At 37.2% G+C, this 15,161-nt stretch overlaps 1 protein-coding gene across 1 annotated transcript in view; it reads left to right on the top strand.

The window, feature by feature from the left end:
* The window catches only part of LOC139711880 (uncharacterized), a 76,739-nt gene that overhangs the window by 47,799 nt on the left and 13,779 nt on the right, over positions 1-15,161 (top strand). Inside the window, exons 4-6 of the mRNA XM_071623729.1 lie at positions 8,688-8,813; positions 10,320-10,526; positions 14,612-14,692. Of these exons, the coding sequence (XP_071479830.1) occupies positions 8,688-8,813; positions 10,320-10,526; positions 14,612-14,692 (414 nt within the window). The remainder of the gene's footprint in view (positions 1-8,687; positions 8,814-10,319; positions 10,527-14,611; positions 14,693-15,161) is intronic.

The following is a 15,161-nucleotide window of genomic DNA, read 5'->3' as shown; positions in this document are numbered from 1 at the left end:
TTCAACCAGCATTTGTGCTGAGTTTGGGTTCCACAGAACTGTGGCAAAACAATAACTGTAAAATTAAGAAGTGAAGAGGTACAAACAAATAAACAACTCTGAGATTCAACATCCTGAATACAATTTGTGCCATCTGTGCATTGCTGCTTGACACTTTCCAGTTTTTATAGCTACAAATCTAGCTTTCAAAGTAATATTTAGTATCCCTACCCCCCTCTAGCTCTAGCCAGAATTGCTCTTCATAGTGTTTTAGCATCATAGCATTTAGCTTTCAAATGACTCTTGTGCCATGACTGGGACTCATTGTACAGTGTACCACCAGGTAAAGGAAAAAAAGTTCATGGCATACAGCATTGATGAATTTCTCACAGTAATATCTTAAGATAATTAACAAAGGTCTATCTCCATAGCTATCAAGTCTTGATAGTGTCCATGCAATTTAGTATCAAAGCCACAATTCCCCAGCTCTCATGAAATTTTAATTAAGGATGGGCTGCAAGGAAATAAAGGCAGCATTTTCTGATATGCTTTGCTTTTAGTATGTCCCTAAAGTCTAAATTTTCCCACAATTGAAAGGAACATGCTTATAACTCTAAGCAGGTTGTAATACGGAAATGATGTTGATGCATATCATGGAAAACAGAAAACTGATCCCTTTATAAAGATGTATCCTGTTTTTTATCTCTTTGTGTACATAATGATCATAGAATTTTCTCCTACACATGTATGTGAATCTCTTGTGATCTTGTTACCATATTGAGGTTCCAGGTTTCTATGACTCACTGATATTCAATGTAGTTTTCAAGTTTCTCATCTATTCTCTAATATCACCCATATTGTTGATGATCTGTTGCATTGATTTCTTAATATCATTCCCAAATAAATCAAGATTGGAAATTTAATTCCCACTAACTCATATCCAAGGAGGTAGAGAATAGATCCCCTTAAACTGACATGGCAGATGTGTGGTAGAAAGCACAAAAGGTAGTGATAAAGTTTTTTTTTTTTTTGCAGTAGTGAATGTCAATTTGAAAGTACTCGTAATACACATAGAAAACATGGAAATATCCATTGCCATGGTAGAGTAGTGGTAATGATAATTATGATACATACAATTTCTATGATGCCATTTTCCATTCAGATTAACTACTCAAGGCACTTGAGCAAAAAAAAACTGAAAATAACACAAAAGAAGGAGAAGATATGAATGCCTTTCTTCAAAACACAGACTTAAACAACTACAAGTGGGATTTTAGGTGGCTCCCAAAAGACTTTACAGAGTTTGAGTCTTTCAGCTCATGTGGAAGTAAATTTCACAGTACTGGTCCTGTATGAGGGAAAGCTCGTTCCCCCAATATTTCTTAGAAAGCAGAATATGGAGTGTGTCAAAGGCATAGATATAATATGTCAGTGTGAGAAAAAAAAATGATTTACTTTTGGTAGTTGACAACATGATATAACCCTGTTTTCATTTCAGTGTAATATCAGCTGGACCTCATAATTAATTGTGACCGTGCATCACAAAACCAACAAAAAGTCACACTCATTGATTTTGTGTGAGGACTGAAATTAGGTAAAATAGGTCAACCCAGCCAATCCTTAGTTTTTTATATTTTCTGAAAGAGCAAGTCTTCTTCTACATTATACTAAAGTTTGGAATTATAAAACTAACAGGAAATTGTGTTTTTAGCAGTTTTTCTCGAACACTTTCTGGTAGAATAGTTTGAAAAGGTGTGCCTTGAAGAGTCCCCTTTTTATTTCTTGAAAAACCCTTTCCATACTCTTCACTTTCAACTCTATTAACTTTGGAAAGTATGATGCAACTACTTTGAAAGTTGGCTTTAATCATCTACAGAATGTGTTGATAAAGCATGCTTAATTTCAGCTTAATCTTATAATCCCTTTATTGTTGTTGCTCCAGTGGTTGACATCCTGTTTTTTGTTCCATTCATCACACAGCTAGCTTGGCTTGGTAAAGATTAGGCACTTGAGTAGACCCTGTACTTCAGAGCCTCTTTTCTCAGTTCACACTTTCCAGAATGCGTGCTTTCTTTCCAATATTAGGATAGGTAAGGAGAGTCCATTTGAATTGAATTTTGCATCATTTTAAAGCTTAAAGTCTGCTCTTTCAGAATCTTCTCTTAACTAAAAATCCATGTCTGGTGACTTTTTGTTTGTTTTGTGATGGAGGGTCACAATTATTCCAAATCTGTGGCCATTCCATGTGGAAGAAAATGGGCTACTTTGCAATGAGTGATTGTAAATTTTATTTAAGACATCTCTTCTCCACCCCCTTATCTCTCACTCTCTCTCAGCTCTCTCTCTCTCTCTCTATTCTCTTGTGCAACTGTTTGTTCAGGGTATACTATGGCCGTGTTCATGCGAATTTCGTAGCCAGAATCACAAACATGAATCATGATTCAAAACGGTGTTTCAAATCACGGTCTCAGCGGAAGAGCGTTCATGCGGGCTTTTGCAATGCTGATTCTGGCTCAGCTCATCCTTTGCCATTGCGCAGCGCACTGCGCAGTTTGACCTTGTCTCTGCAACTCGAGCCAGACCTCCTTATTTCAGCTGTACAGGCCTTTACGTTTTTATTTCGTCGAATACTTTCCGATAAGCTGTGGCATTCAGGCTCTGCCCACAGATGGAGGAACAGATCGAGGAATAATCCTAATTCTTCATCTCTCCAATTGTTTCCCTTGGTAGACACAGCGCTGCAGCTATTACTTTTATCAACTCAATCGGAGAGTAATTACATGCATTATTATATTAAACAGTTAACATTAGATACTAGCATAGAAATGGTGTATGGCGTTGATGTCTAAACAAACAAGTGCAAGTATGGTACCAATAAAACACACGATTCATAAGACGTACACAAGCGCGCGAACAGACCTAGAAGCTGTGCATGGGATACCCCATGAAACACGCATGCGCACAGCACACAATGACGTCATAGAATCATGATTGAAATCACGGTTGCGTTCATGCGGTTTCTGCGATCGTGATTCTGGCAGAATCATGATTCAAAACGCCCTTTTTTCCGCGTTTCAGATCGGCATTTTGAAACGCGTTTAAATGGAAAAATCGCATGAACGCAACGCATCTAAACACGTTTAAACACGTTTAGCGACTAAACGTGTTTAGAAACGCAATTCTAGTTTCGCATGAACGCAGCCTATGTTTTGCATCTTTTGACTGGATATGTTGTCAACACAGTCAGCAATCCAGTGAATGCCTCACACTAGACACCAACATTTACATACTCTTGCAGCATAGGGTTCTCATGTTGCATAGTACACTCAAACAGACCAGATGATGTCTGTCTATGCCCTTTAGGCCATAAAATGGGCTGGCATATACATCATCATTTCATGTATTTTCCTTCTTCTTTATCGCCTTTTTTTTTTCCTGTGCCAGACCCACAATATAATTCCCAGACAAACATTCCAGCAGGACTCCAGGATAGCTGTGTGTTAATGACAGTGCAGTGGTGTGTCAGTCATCCTTCCATGCATCTGTGAAGTCCACATACTGTAGAATGAATGTCTGCTATCCCCTCTCTGCGTAGAGAAGATTTAAATCTTATTAACCTGCAATTTCAGAGATATTTGCTAGGGTGAAAATCTTATTGAAGGAGCCATTGGCTATTGGATCAAGTAAATTAAAAACAGAATTTCTTTCCTGCAAACTTAAATCCATTAGCAACAAGAAGCACACTCTAGGCAAAAATTGTATGTTAATTCGCCTAAAAGAGCAGGTGATCTGTGAAGCTTATGTGTGGAAATGCTAAATACCCCCACAGCTGTATTGTCAAAGAGGTGTGATATGAAATCCCTTTGTTTTTTGGAAATCATAATTCATCAATGGGAAGGAAAGTAGCCTCAGAAAAAAAAGTCCTATGTTTTTCAGTAGGTACAGTTGCTAAGCTTGTGTAATTGTTCATATCTACTGTAATCTTGCTCCAGGATCTACACTACTGTGATTGCTAAATCTCTGGACATTCTTTGCTTCTGATGTAGGACATGTGAACAAAGTCTATGACCATGTAAAGAAACAAGTTGGTTCCCTGGAGAGCTGAGAAAGAAGGGTTTATTCTATAGCTCATTTTTTATTCATTCCATTTTGTGTCAAGTAACTTACAATTTTGTAAAGTTTAATGTTGCCATTACTACTGGTTAGTAAGACTTCCCATGGTATCAACAATGGTTTCAAAGAAGTTCCATTCAATTTTACCAGTGACTTTATTGAATAGAATAAATTTGGTTTTAACATAGATAAGGGAAATTTCATTAAAATGATACAAAAGAGATTAGAGTAATGGAAATAAAAATTTCATGGTTTGATGAAGGGGTGATATCAGTCCCAACCACATACATGCAAATTAGATAAGATGTGGTGATGGTTTCTGTGATTTACAAGTCTTCCATTTGCAATTGTACACATATCTTAACCTTTTTTTCCTTATTTGTTTAAGTGAATCAATTAATGAAATAATTGATTGTACCTCTTGCTTGAAATCTGTTCAGAATAAAAAAAGAATGAATTGGTATTGATGTCTATTTTTCGAGAAAAACTGTTGCCAAAAAAAAATGTTGTTGCATCCATAAACCAATCTTTGAGATTTTTAGGCAATAGTATCAGCAGTTCATAGACTTTGCAAAATATGATGGAAGCTTTCAACAGTGTTGTGCAAGAATAGATGTGATTTGATGATTTCCATTTATTTTACAGTTTGTTTTATTTATTTTTTTTTGGGGGGGGGTGGGGAATCTGAAGAAAAGAAATTTTCACTGCTCTGTTCCCCTCACTTCTTCTGATTATCAAAGTCAGCTTGACATAGAGTTTCCTTTTAAGTCAGAGTGGAATACAATCCATGCTGCTCACCACTTCAGGTCAAATGTTTTTGTTTTGTTTTGTTTTTTTGCTTTGATTGTTTTAATTTTATGTATGATTTGTTTTTGAAAATCAATAAAACACACACACACAAAAAAAAATTCAAAATTTGTCAAGCCAGCATAAAACTCTTGTTACTTGATGCTACAGGTTTTTGGTGTCTGATATCATCTGTATACCATAGTAGTCAGTGCAGCTAGCTTTCTTTTTAGAGCCACCCTCACGTGTTAGCAAAGCATGCTCCAACACATTATCATTTTGCCCCCATGGAACCCTGGCTGTACACACTTGGGATAAGTCGTGAACATGTTGAGGTGTTCATGCTGCAGATGCATGATGCTATGAATAATCCAGCCTACTTGGGGAGCCTCATGATTAATTAATATTCCTTGTGTCACTGCATGCATAATTATGTCCTTGAAGAACAATGTACATGTCCCTGCACTGTGCATATGTCTGTCTGTCTCTCTGTCTCTGTCTCTCTCTCTCTCTTCCTCACTTTGACAGCATTGGTCTATACTTTCATGGTGTCTCTCCCTCTATCTAATGATTAATAAGCTTTCTCACTCTCTTAATGTCTTTTCCCCAACTCTCTCTCTTTTCTTTAAATGCTCTTGTCATCTTTTGCTTCTCTCTTGTCTTTCACTTCTCTTTCTCTCACTCCTTTGTATAAAGTTCTGTCCAATTCACCATAGTGCTAATTTGTCTCCTTCACATCCTTGGTTTCCATTCAAGAGCCAAGCCATTAAGGTGATGGGGAGTATCATGCATATTTGACGCTTGTCACTTACAAAGTGCATCCTGATCTTGAAGAACTAATTGCCATACTAGCTTTTCAATTTCACATGTATAATGTGCATTGTGTGTTTCTCTGATTTACACTATATGTGGCCACTATAATTTCAAGAAGTAATTGATTAGAGAGAGCAATCACGTAGCTTTGAAAATATTAAATGAATTTTGCATATTTCAAGGGTGTAATATGTTTTTTTTTTCATTATGGATGTATTCGATGTATATTTATGACATTGTATGTGTATGTACATGAGGGTACATGTGTACTGTATACGCCGAATATTTCACGAATTTTGCGAATCAGGTGCTTTTCGCGAAATTAAAGACATGCAAAAATATTGACTCTGATCCCGATGTGGATGTGACGTACGGTACGCTTGTACATTTCTCTGTTCAGCACAAGACTCCACTATCGTGAATTTAACCACTCGCGAAATCATCGGGAATTCTCGATTCGCGAAAATTTAGACTCGCGAAATATATGGCGTATGCAGTACATAGGGGATAAGAAGGGGAAAGATGTAACAGCAAGCTTAAAAAAGCATTGCATAACAATACTTCCATTTGTTGAGATTTAAGTATGGTTGTTATGCAAGCAGTTCTCCAATACTGCAATGTTCACATTCATGTAAAACAAGAATAGCATTCCAAGAAAGCAGACCTCTGCCACTAAGCAGCCATGATTTAAATATCACCATGTTGTAGGCAGTATCTTAAATGCAAACATAGAGGTACAGGAACATCTACACAGTACATATGGTGAAAATCTGATCATCCGTTGTTGAGTTATTGGGAGCTTGTCCTTTATAATCCAATGCCTTGACGTCATGATCCAAATGGGTTTTGTTAAATTTCTTGCTTTCTAATACTTTATAATGCAGACATCCTGCAAGTTTGGTAAAGATCTGATCATCCATTCTTGAGTTATTGGGAAATCAAGCCTATTTTATGACCGTAATGACCCTGCGACCTATGACCTTTGACCTCATGACCCCCAAATTTAATAGTTTCTTTCTCACATCATTATAAAGGCACCCTGCAAGTTTGGTGAAAATCTAATCATCCTTTCTTGAGTTATTGGGAGATTAAGCTTATTTCATGTCCCTTATGACCCCTATGACCTTTGACCTCATGACCCCAACAGTTGTTTATTTATTACCTCATTATGAACACACTCTGAAAGTTTGATGAAAATTTGTTCATCTGTTCTCAAATTATTATGTACACAAACAGACAGACAAACACAGAACCGAAAATGTAACCTCCGCTGACTAGGTTTCACCTGAAGGTGGAGGTAAAAATCTGGTTAAAGGTGGTTGTCAATATCAATTATGTTTCTCAATCATTTCAAGTTCCATATCCAAATTATACAATTTGGAATCTACTGCAAAGTAGAATTAACGATTCGTACAAGAAGTTGAAGTATCATGAAGCAATACAAATACAAAATTCTGAAATGCTTCAAAAAGTGAGCATTTATGTGGATCCATTTATAGTGAGGAAGATATATGAAAAGGATGCTCACTTCCAACGGACAGTGTGAAATTTTGAATATAAGGCCAAGGGTATTTTTAGGGACTGCTGATTTCAAGAATTGCCTGATCCAAGAGATCTGACCACTGTGTCAGCCACCATCTTGAATTCAAATATGGCTGCCATGACAAAAGATTAAAAGATCCCTGTCTTGAGTTCTGAATGACATATAATAGGTCATTGAAATCTGGTACAAAAAAGTATGGTATCATGCTGATTTCAATGATGGATTGATTTGACATGTGTAACAAGCTGCATGGCAGCCAGTTTGAATTTTTCTATATGGTTGCCATGTTGGAGCGTTGCCATGGTGGTTCCACAATTGAATCTCTATCATGGGTTTGAAAATTTGGCTACCCATCATTTGTCACTGAGTGCGGGCTGCTGTATGTACATTGAGACATCAGTGAAAGTGTACTGTGTTTTACTTAAGTATTATTCATGCACTTTTTTGCATGCCAGTGAATGTCAGTCATGTTTATCTGGGCAGTCATATTGGAATTCAAAATGGTGGGCATATACCAATTGTCAGACACATCACATTATTCCATTTTATAACCCAGCATGTTAAAATACCTTTTACGCTGAATTTAGCATGTCAAAAAGCCCGTGTGTACCAAATATATTGGTGCCACAGGTTATTTTGATCTTAGATAAGGATCTTTAAATATTTCGTGATAGTGGCTGCATTGGAGTTCAAGATGGTGGCGGACCCACTAGTGCAGTGGTCAAATCTCATGGATCTAGCAATTTTTGAAATCAGTGCCCCAAAATACCCCTCTGTGCAAAATTTCACATTTTCTGCCAGATATGAGCATTTCGACCAATTTTTGCTACATATCTGCCCCTACCAATACTATTATACAGATAGTGCATGCTCTATTATGCACTATACTGGATTAATTAGAGAATGACAGATACTTAAAGTGCTGTTTTGTTTCATTTCGGCCTGCAGCCTTGGTGAATAGAACTGAATGAGGAATAATTTAGTATTTGGAGTTCTATATTCCAATACCTGTGCATCCATTGAGAACCTGCAAGAATTGTTATAGTACATAGGCCCCTTGATCTACATGCATTTTCCATAGGTCTAGGCCCTATAAATACTAGATCTAGACGCATGCACCTCTTTGATTTTGTGCCCGCAGAGTAATAAACAACCTTAATTGTTTACGTACAGCTAGTACAGCCACATGTATATTGCTGAGCAAACTTGCGCATAAACGATGATCGTGTTTACGTGCAGTGACATACCAGTATGCCTATAACTGAGCAATAAACTTCTTTCTGCATCCTATGCTATATGCGCGCATGTGCTTTCAAAAGGTTTGGTTTCTCCAGAGCAAATCTCTGTGTAGGATCTAGACAATTAAAGTGTGGGAGCACTGTAAATGTTTGGTATATTGGCACGAGCAGAGAAAACAATTCTTTATCATTTTTTCCCATGTATTGTTGTGCAGGCAACTTGGCAAACCAGGAATATTCAGAGAAAGACTGGCCAGCTGATGTGGACCAACTGGCGCCGTACCCAAAGAGCAAGACGCTAGCAGAGAAGGCAGCTTGGGACTTTGTGCAGAATCTCAAAGGTTGACTTGCATCTTATGCCTAAACACTCATCAAGGCTGATTGATACCAGTATTTTTTTTTAATCTGTTGTTTTTGCTTTTTTCCTAGGCCATATAAATTCCTAAACCTATCCATTACAAATTATGACCTTGTACTAGAGCTTTAAGTTATGCTATCATATGTGTAGTTTGGCAAGAAATGTCTTAAAAGTTACTCATTGCACTGGTGTAATAGAGCAGGGTTATACTTAAGTATTGTATAACTACATAGCTTAGAACTAAGGAATTTAATATGTAAGAATGACTTAGCCTGTTTGAAATCACTGTGAAGCACCAGTAATCATAAAGTTTCTGGTGAGTTTTATGTTGAAATGTTCATGGCAAACCTGAATAGATATAGTGCACTTGGTATTTTGAAATGAATATACATATACAGTGTATATATATATATATAAAGGATTTAATTTGTTTGTTCATGTTAATTAACTTGATGAGGTGAGGCAAAATCTAACAAAAGAACAGTATAAGGTTGACTTTGATTCCTTAAATTTGTCATTTTCTAATGTATACAGCGTACCTTTGTCAGTGTTTGTTCTTGCACCATCATTAAAGTAAATTTGAACAAACAGTGGATTCATGATTAAAGAGCACAATCATGCTTGTAGGCCATGGAGAAAAAACAAAATCTTGTCCTTTTTTATCAGGCCACAATTATTTTGGATTCTATCTCACTTGACCTCTTCCAAACTTTGGCCTAGTCTTCCCGGAGTCAGTTGGATCCAAGCCAACATTGAGATCTGCAGTATTAGGCATGACCCTGAATGTGATATTTTCTCAGCATTACGCTGGATTTCTCAAAGCCTTTAAAAAAAAATAATAGTGAAATAGAATAAAAAAATAAAAAGTAATAATGATTGTGGAAACACCATGGCAAGTATGGTATTTAAGTGTTGATGTTTCTGATAAATAAAAGAAAAAAGAAAAAAGAAGAGAAGTATTTGAATGATCAAGATTAGGTAAAGGTAATGAGACACAGGAAAAAAAGGATACTTGACCTCCCATGATCATGTTTTCCATATTAAATTTGATGACATTTTTGATTAGTTTGTTTGATATTTAATCTTCACAGAAATGAGTTTTGTGGTTTTGTGTTTAGTTTTTTTTTCTTTGCAAAATTTCATGGGATATAAAGCTGAGAGAACATGCCTACCACCCTCAAGAAAAGGATGAATTCAGGTTCTGTTTATTTATTTATTTATTTATTTATTTATTTATTTATTTATTTATTCATTTATTTATTTATTTATTTATTTATTTATTTATTTATTTATTTATTTATTTATTTATTCATCTATCTATCTATCTATCTATATATTTGCTACTATGAAATTTCAAACATATATAGTGATATTGAGAGTGACTACATGTAAGGAAAAGGTCTTCTTTGTGAAAATAGTTCAAGAGAATTATGTGATGATAGTCTTTTCTCTCACTTTCTCTCTCATTCTCTATTCCTTGGTGTGACAGAGGATGAAAAGTTTGAGTTGGTGGTGGTGCACCCAGTAGGTGTGGTGGGTCCTATTCTGAGTTCCAACGAGTCCACCAGCACAGAAATCCTGAAGCGCCTGCTCAAACGCAATCCACCCATGGTGCCAAAGGTCAACCTGCCCCTGGTTGATGTGCGTGATGTGGCAGCTGGCCACATCGCTGCCATGAAGTGCCCCGAGGCTGCAGGTGAGTGCTCATCTAGCTGCACATGTGGATGCTGTTGCCATGGTAATGTGGGGAAGATTATGTTGCTATAAGCAGTTTGCAAAAGTATAATGGGTTTCCTTAAAGTAAGGAAGATCATGAGGTAGATCAGGCTCCCTGATGCAGGCTCTCTGATGTGTGGATGCCGATGGTGATGTATTGACATGTAGATTTGAGATGATACTGATGAGGTGAGTAGAAATTTATTTGTGTGTCATCAGTTTGAAATTGAGGTAGTAAAAAGTGTTTAACCAATCAAATTCTAGAAGCCAAATTTGTAGTGATTTCATACTGTATCCATTTATGATAAGGATTATTATTTGTTATTCCAATGGGTAGAGGGAAAGCATTTTCCTTTATTTGATCCCTGCTGTGTTCAGTTACTTATTTTCGTGATGGAATTGCCAAAAACCTCTTTATTGATGATTTTATGATTGACTCTTTAACCAGCAACACAGTGTAGAAGATTAGAATTCCTGTTCTTCTCTCATATTGGCAAGGTTTTTTATGTGAATTTCTTTCTGATTTTGTCCAAATTCATTACATGAATTTAACCCATTCTATATTATCTTTCTCTAGTATAAGATATGTAGTAGAATGGTAGAGGTGCCAATGACAGCAAGATGATGATTTCTACAGTAAAATACCCCAGTTCTTGATGGGGCAGTAATGCATCGATTTAATCAAGAAAAAGAAAAGCATCTCACCTGCATTGGGAGCAGTGATCTCCTTGCTGGTGACATGTTTTTCTTTCTGTTATTGATGCCCAACATCAAGACTTCAGACTAAGATGATTTATAGTAAATTCGTGACATTTAGAACATACCAATTAATGTACAGACCCATGCTTTTGTGAGATTTCTCAAATATGTTTATGAAACAGAAATGACCTTTTGATGGATACAAATTTGATGTAGAAAATTATTGGCATGAATAAACATCCTTATATGTTGTTTGTACCTGCAGTCAGCTCTCAAGTCGTGAATAATAGGCAAATTCATATGAGTAGAACTCCTGCTAATTAAAAAGTGTGATATTTTCTCACAATAAAGCCGCTGTTCACATTGAAAGCAAAAGTGACATCTTTCATATTAGACAGAAACATATAGGAAAAGGAAGTGAGGCAATAATGAGAGGATCAGTGCTTTATATTCATTCCTTAGGTCATAAGAGAGATATGGATCAGCACAGGAAATGTTTGTCTTGTTTGTTGCAACATGTTTTTTGCCTCTTTTTTGTGCTTTCTTCACAACTTTAAGAGTGAAACATGACAGCAAAAAACAAACAAACAAACAAACAAACAAACAAACAAACAGTGAAGGGTTTATGATGCCAGGTCATGAGACCAGTTCATGAGGCAGTGTAAGAAAGTCTATGAGGTGTATCCAACATCAAAACAACAGCTACTGTCCTACCAGACTAAAGCTGACATGGGAGTTATTAACTCATATTTGCCAACATTATTCAATACCTGAACAAAAGATTCTGTTCACTTATTGCAAACTAATGAAGCTGCATGTGTTGTTGATTGTGTTTTTAACCATTCTAATTTGCTTTTTCTATCTTAGTGAAATTAAATGAATAAACCACTTTCAAATTTAAAAATTGCATAATTTCAGAATTTTGAATAACAATTTTGATGCTTCTGTACTCATTCTTTATATTGTGTAATTAACCTTAAATAGCATAAAAAAGCATCAATCTTTTTTTCCAAACATTCACATTTGCATGAAAATGTGATTACAAATGCACTAGACAGGGAAGAGTGCAGATTACTGCTCACAGTGGTACATCATGAACTCAAGCCCTGGTCACAACTCACCATGCGTGCTTTTAGTCCGTACGTTTTTGGCGGAGACCACAGCATTTACATTTTTTCTGAAAACGTGGGGAGGGAGTGACTAGAGCAGGGAGGAAGTATGTCAACGCACAACACTCGCACGGTTGCGCAAGGTGTAAGTACGTGGCCCGCACGCCACGCCTGGCTGTGAGGGGTTACGTGCATCATATGTTGTGCACGTGGTAAGTGAATTGTACGTGTTTACAACGTACAATATTCGTGCGATTGCCATGTTATCTTGCAGAGGCTATCATTACACGTGCTGGTCTCGTACGGTATCCCTACTCTCTCGCATGTTGTAAGTGCGTGCAAGTGCGATGATTTTTTTTTTTCCCGTCAGATGCTGGGGGTAGGCCTATAGGACCACGTACCTTCCGAGGTTCTTCAGATGGAGTCTTCTCCATACGTGTACATGGCAGTTTAACCTTCTGTGTGTCATATTTCACGTCCATAGATTTAAATGTGAAATGTGTGTATATTTGACTCACTGACAGAGAAAGGGTTAATACATCAGGTATAAACATATAGCGTATACAATGACATCGTAAAACATTATTTTGGTTTAGATAGCCTGACACACTGCCACTAGAGATTAGCTGAGAATAAACATATGATTTGCTGTTATGAAGTCTGCCATCTTTACACGCAGTTTCAGAGGTGGCCAGTGGTTCGTTTCAGCCATCCAGACATATCTTGAGCTAGATTAACAACATATTGCTGGAACGATGAATGTAGGCCTATGGTTTTCTAGTTTTCTCTTAGTCTGAAGGTGTCACGTTTGCAATTTATAAAAGGTAATACTGCCATCGTAGTAATTTCTTCCTTGCTCAATTTCAAAATTCACATTCTCAATTTCAGCTTAACTGAGAATTGTACTGACTTAATTATCACTGTTCTACAAAAACAGTGATGACCAATGCATTTTAACCAAGCTTGTGCAACTCTTAAATGTAACAATTTTTCAGAACTCTAAAGTCAATCCTAGTCACTTCATGCACTGACCACTCAGAGCTCAAGATTTCTAAATGTTTTGCTTCTTCAAGCAGTTTTGGACTGTGTCTTATGTTCTGCAAAATATACTATATATATTTTAATAACTGTGATCATTACTCATCGCCTGCCAGGCAGAAAGGTCCTATAGCATGACATTTTGGTTTGTGACACAATTCGATAGGAGTTTTGAAAGCTCTTTCATATAATATAACAATTATTTTTCTGTGTATGCGATTTTTTTCGAGCCCACAATCCTTATAGGGCATTTCTGCCTGGTAGGTGAAGTAGAACAGTACGAATACCTAATTGCCAACATCTTGGAGACAAAATGATGAGGCTCGTCCGTCGTCTCGGCTCGTGTACATTGCGGAAATCAGTGCGCACAACTTGCATTGTAAGTGTGGAGCAGGTGCTTATTCGGTACGATCTGCGGCTCTTTGAAGGGTTGAACTCACGGAAGTGCCAAATAAGCACGGACTAGGCACTTATCACATGCTCAACATGCACGTGCTACGTGAGCTGTCCCTTGAGCAAGTGACGGTAGGAAAATTGTTAAAGACGCACGGAGTCAGTGCGTTTTATGCACGTTTACTGTGGAGGGCACGTACGTTGCCCTTACTTACGGTGAATCCGTAGTCCGAATGTAGCAAAAGTTCCTCATGACATCAAAATGCTACGGCGTGTCTGCGTGCTCCAAAATCTGTACTGAGGCGATACTTACTACATACAGATCCCCAAATTTTGTCCACGTTTTTGCAAGTAGACAGCACGCACTTGCAAGTACAATGAGTTGTGACCACGGTTTAAGGAAGAAATATGCACTGAATGCAAGTTCAGCATACATCACAACAGTTGAAAATAGCTGCATGTATGAAATAACAAGTACTATTTTTAGATACAAAGTATCAATCCTCTAGTGTTTGTATGTGGAAAAAGAAAAGGAGTGACGAAAGATATTGTGATAACATTGAAGTTATAATTCTTTTTTCCTTTGCTTTTCATGTGATCGAAATTAAAGTGTAATAGCCTGTATGAAGAAAAATCTCAACAGCTCACATCATACCCAATTCAAGTTCTTTTATCAGAGTGGAAATGAATTCCCATAGTCAGTGCTAACACCATACAAAGCTTCGAGGTTGATGCTACAGCATAAAAATGACTCATCTGTTTCAGGGATCTTGTAATGCTTTCATAGATTGTAAAATCTCATTTTCATTGCTTTTGTTGTTGGCAGGTAACCGCCATATCCTGTGTGGTGGCAACATGTGGTGGACCGAGATAGCATCAGTGCTGAGGGAGGAATTCTGTCCACAAGGTGAGTTGCAAGCAATCCAACTTTCCACACAGGAGATCAGGGAGGGTTTGCTGGCTCTGCTGTAGGGGATATGTGATGCAAGACATGTAAGGCCCCTGAATGGAAGGCTTAGATAACCAGTGTCTTGGACACCTGTAGATCTGTGGCCAAATTTGTTAAACAGGTTACATGTGTTGTGCCTTTCGCAGCATGTTGTGATGATAACTGGATATTTTTCATTCAGGCTTAATTCTGTTGCCAGGTTAACCTGTTGAGGATAGAATGATTTTGCTACAACACGCATTTCCCTTGACACTTGCCCGAGTATACTCAAGACTCGTCCTCAATGGGTTAAAGGTGGAAACTTGGAGTATATAGGGATGCCTGTAGGGATAAATGTTCAGTAAAGTGGGTTTTATTTTGTATGAGTAACAACTTTTATAAGCTGTCAAAGAAACATCTTTATGAATGGAAATTCTTTTTAGAGTTT

Source organism: Diadema antillarum, unplaced genomic scaffold, assembly GCF_040938485.1.
Source record: "Diadema antillarum isolate AM-2024a unplaced genomic scaffold, OU_Dant_1.0 seq00001725_RagTag, whole genome shotgun sequence".
Taxonomy (NCBI): domain Eukaryota; kingdom Metazoa; phylum Echinodermata; class Echinoidea; order Diadematoida; family Diadematidae; genus Diadema; species Diadema antillarum.
Note: the sequence above shows the minus strand (reverse complement) of the source record. Positions and strands in the feature narration are given on the sequence as shown.